This window comes from Hibiscus syriacus, unplaced genomic scaffold, assembly GCF_006381635.1.
Source record: "Hibiscus syriacus cultivar Baekdansim isolate YM2019G1 unplaced genomic scaffold, ASM638163v2 tig00110945_pilon, whole genome shotgun sequence".
NCBI classification, from domain to species: Eukaryota; Viridiplantae; Streptophyta; class Magnoliopsida; order Malvales; family Malvaceae; genus Hibiscus; species Hibiscus syriacus.
In genome coordinates, this window is record NW_024062926.1 from 1,242,261 (window position 1) to 1,247,185 (window position 4,925).

The 4,925-nt window shown below is 37.6% G+C and overlaps 1 protein-coding gene across 1 annotated transcript; it reads left to right on the forward strand.

Moving 5' to 3' along the window:
- The first annotated feature begins 2,218 nt into the window (after window positions 1-2,218).
- On the forward strand, window positions 2,219-3,398 carry LOC120147904. The gene is made up of 3 exons (XM_039161149.1): window positions 2,219-2,455; window positions 2,573-2,875; window positions 3,012-3,398. Exons 1-3 carry the CDS (start codon window positions 2,219-2,221, stop codon window positions 3,396-3,398), a joined length of 927 nt encoding a protein of 308 aa, XP_039017080.1.
- The last annotated feature ends 1,527 nt before the right edge of the window (window positions 3,399-4,925 follow it).

Here is a 4,925-nt window from a genome sequence, read left to right on the forward strand (position 1 = left end):
ACCCAAAAAACAATCATCATTGCCTCACTGTGTCTGTGCTTTCGAGTGAAGAAGAAGAAGAGAACAAGCAGATAACCAGATACTGGGAAACAGAAACGAGGAAAAATGTGAGTAAATTGTTGTATGTATGAAATGAGTATAGAGACAAAGAGAGACAAAGGGTGGTTGTAGATAATCTATTGTAAGTGAAAGTGAAATCATAGGCTTCGCTTATCAATCAGAGGAGAGGAGCAACCGCCCTTCACAAAACCAGCCACCTCCACTGAGAGCAAACCCTCATTCTTAAACTAATGAGCCTTTGAAAACCCTTAAGCCTCTCCCCACTTGCCTTATAGATGTGTGAAACTGCAAAAAAAAAAGGAGGTATAAAAGAGTCATTTCCTTGGTAAATGAAGGTGAAACTAACGTGGCTACAAACAAAAGCTTGTCCTTTCGCTCTTTTATTATGTTATTTTCATTGAAATATTTTACTCTTTTCCATTAGATTTTTCATCTTCTGAAGTTCCATTTTGAGGATTTCTCCTGTTTCTATTATCTTTTGCAGGCTAGACTTGTCATGCTTAACCATTGAACATTGTCAATGACTTTGAAGTTTGAACTATTCTTTTGAAGCATCCTTGAGGGGAAGAGGAACATGGTTATTACATCTATAGATCAAAGTCTCAAACTGAAGAAACATGAATGTAACAACGAATAGATTTAAACATTAACCCATCTTATTACTCTGCGAGAACTGTGGTAACACAACTATTAACAAAGCTCCAAATGCAAAATTAGTAACAATGGCGGATCGAGATCTTTCGTTTTCCAAATGGGGTATTCCTTAACTTGTCTTCACTCTAATAAACAAATAGCTAATCAAAATCAATTTTTGACAACAACCAAGAATCGATTCTGGCATGTTACTTTCCATCTCTCCTTTACAAGGGATGCCTTCTGATAGTAAAATCACACTATAAAAGTCCATGCTTTACACAACTATACACAAAATCATACCCATTTCACCATAAAATTTAGAACTTTCAAATGATTATGATAAAGATTCCCAATGAGATATGATTGGTACTGGTATTTTCCTCCAGCCAAAGCTCAACCAATCATAGAACCTGAAGAGAAGAAAAATGAGATATGGGAGGAAAGGGAGGCTCAGATTTGCCTTTTTTCAGACAGGCAAAAGAAACAAAGCCGGTGGCTGCAACAAACAAGAGTTGCCTCGCCAAGCAACTACCTTTTTTTCTTCAAAAGTCTGAACTTTGATAACAAAAAAAAAATCATCATTGCCTCATTGCATTGGGGTTTCCGAATGAAGAAGAAGAAGAGAAGAAGAAACAGTATATCAGAGTGAGATCCAGAAGCGATGATTAGGGGTGATATTTGAATAAAAAGCCGAATAATTGAGCACAGAGACATAGAGAGACAAAGCGCTGTTGTAGATAAATATCGTTGAGTGAAAGTGAAATCATAGGCTTCGCTTATCAATCAGAAGAGGGGAGCAACCACCCTTTATAAAACCAACCACCTCCACTGAGAGCAAAGCCTCATTCTTAAACTAATGACAGAACCTTTGTTGACCCTCCAATCTCCACCCATCTTAGCCTTTTATGATGGTTAACTACAAAAAGGGTTAAAGAGTGGTAATTCAGCCATTTCCGTATTGCAAGAAAGTGGAATACAAACAAAAGCTCATACCCCTCTGGACTTCACTCCCCACGACGACGCTTGAGTCCTGGACAATAAAGATGGCCGGCACTAAATTCAACTTAAAGAACTTCAACTGAACTGGGCTTTGTAAATCCAGTCTGATAGCGAAAAATGGATCATCAGCCATAAAACCCAAACAAAAGAGAGGATAATATCAGCCCAATTGACCCGTTAAAAATATTGAAAAATAGGGCTACATTTATATAGTCTTTCACTTTCGCTGAACCCTTTTCCATTCCTCCGCTCTTTTCAGGATTCGTCGCTCTCATATTCTTCACTTCCCTTTTTTACCCTTTGCTTTTACTATTAGTTCAGCTAGAAAAAAAATGCCAGGGTAAGTGAAAATCTATTCCTATGTGTGGTATCAAGATCGTTGAAGCGCACGATACGATTCTCTCCGGGCGCACGATAGCAGGTCTATCAGACCCAACGATTCTCGTCCCGTCGCCGGCGATTCAGTCCGTTTTCCAGTGCGATTCTTCCGCCTAGCAATTTCCATTCCTTCACCCATCGAGCAATGGATTGTCGTAAACTATTCAGGTGTCAAGCAGGACATGAACTTGACTATTTTCCACCAGATAAGAGCGAAAAATCCCTAATCGTTCAACCTCCCCTTGAGGTCCTAGAGGCTGGTACGACTGAGTGGAAAAATTCTCTGGTGGGTCAGTTCTTAGGTACTGCTCCGAATTTCATCTCCCTCCAACGAACCATCAACAAACTCTGGAACCAGCCTTCGACAGGTGCTCGCGCGCAGGTAAGCCTCGTAGGTAAAAATCTCTATATTTTCACCTTCAATTCTGATGTTACTAGGGATTGAGTTCTTGAGAATGGTTCGTGGCATATACTCAACAAACCTTTAATCCTTCAAAAGTGGGAACCCAATATGCAAAGACTGAACTTTGATCTCTCTAGATTGCCTCTATGGATTCATTTATATAATGTTCCCTTAGAACTATACTCAAGAGAAGGTCTTAGTTACATAGTCAGTGCTCTAGGAGTTCCATTAACAATGGACTCAATTACCGCATCGAAAACTAGGCTAGAATATGCTAAGGTTTGTATCGAAATAGGAGCTAAGGAAGACATACCAGAAACTGTTGAAGTTATTCTGGCAAATGGCAAAACTTCCAAAATCTTTGTCGAAGTTCCTTGGTTCCCTTATAGATGCAGAAATGTAGTACATTTGGCCATTCTGATAAAGAATGCATTAAAAAACAAATATTGCCCCTCCACAACTTAAAATCTGGAGAAAAAAGACACATCACATTGATAATGCTATTCAAAAAACTGAAACTTTAGAATCCTTGAAGGTCTCTCTGCCTGACTCTTCCTCCTCAAAGGAAACTGTTAATTCTGCTGATAATAATTCAATAAAAGAACCAGAACCTTTCCCAAAGGAGCAACATGTTCATGCCGAATCCTCTAATCATCTTCATAATATTTTGAATGAAGATAACAAGTCTCAAACTCTTCCTCTTGGTGTAGAATTAGTTAATGATGATAATACACAAACTCATGAATCTGCACCAAATTCTATTGATACTCCTTCAAATCCTAAAAGAGGAAGAGGCAGGCCTTTAAATATTAAAGCTAAATCAGCTTTAAGAGGCTCAGCAAATAGGTTCGAAATTCTCTCAACAGTTGAAGAAAATTCTCCATTAAACGAGCTGCCAGTGTTGCTGGGGTTGCTAAATTAATCAAAGAGCTAAAGTCAAAAAAGAAAGAATAAATCCTAAAAGTCAAACGTACCTCAGAAGGTAATTCAGAGGGTTCATCCTCCTCAATTTCCCAATGATAATTTGTTTTTGGAATATAATGGGATTCAATAATCCTCAAAACAAAAAAAGTTCTGAACCGTGCTAATCTCTTCAAAGTTTATGTTCTTTGTCTGTTAGAAACTCGAGTTAAACCCAAAAATTCCACAAAAATCTTCAATACTACTTTAGAGAGATGGAATGTTCTCACTAACTATGATTCTGCTATTAATGGTAGAATATGGCTTCTTTAGAAAAAAGGTATGATATTTCTCTCTTCCATTCTACTGATCAAAGCATTATTGCTAAATGTCTTTTTAATAACACCCATTTTATTATCACTGCTATCTACGGTAGTAACAATGGTTCTTCTAGAAGATTTCTTTGGCAACACCTCAAAAACCTTAATACTAGGTTTGGGTCTCTCCCTTGGATTTGGGGAGGTGACTTTAATACATATCTTCACCATAAAGAAAGCTTTGATTCTCTTATTCTCGGACCATATTCATCATCTGAAATGACTGACTTTCAAGAATTGGTTCAAGATCTTTCTCTTTATGATCACCCTTTCTTTGGCCCTACCTATACTTGGAGCAATAAACAAAAAGATACGTATCTTGCTAGGATGCTAGATAGAGTGTTGATTAACACCCTTTGGGCTACTTCTTTTCAGAATTCTTTTGTAGAATTTATAGCCCCAGGCCCTTCAGATCATTGTATGGCTCTTGCCTGAATCAATAAAGAGATTCAAATAAATAGGCCTAAGCCTTTTAAAATTTTCAACTTCTAGTCTAAGCACCATAATTTCCTTGAACATGTCCTCCATTCCTGGTAGCAACCTTCTCAAGAAAACCCTATGATGAAATTATTTCTCAAGTTGAAACGCCTAAAACTTTGCTTGTAGAAGCTTAACAAGGATAACTATAGTGATATCTCTGCTAGGGTAAGGCTTACAAAGCGAGAACTGGAACAAATTCAGATTTCAACTCTTAATGGAAACAATTATTTAGATAAAGAATTGAATGTTCAAAAGGAGCTGAATGATTTAGAGGAAACCGAGTATCTGTTCCTTAAACAAAAAGCGAAAGTCCAATGGATCAAAGATGGAGATAAATGCACCAAACGTTTTCATTCTGCCTTAGCCTCTAAAAATAAAAGAGACACCATAAGGATTCTTATTAAGAATGAGGGTAAAAGGCTAGAGACTTATGATGAAATGGCTAATGAAATAATTGAATTCTTCTATCATCAACTACGTGACATTGATCCTAAAGTTCAACCTCCTGACCCTTCTACCTTGAAAAACTTGCTACAAATCCATCTGCCTACTGAGGTTACTGCTGATCTGATTAAAAATGTCACTACTGATGAAATCAAAGAAGCTTTATTTAACCAAGGGAATGACAAAGCCCCAGGCCCTGATGGTTTCACTCCTCTTTTTTTCAAACACTCTTGGTCTGCTATAGGGGA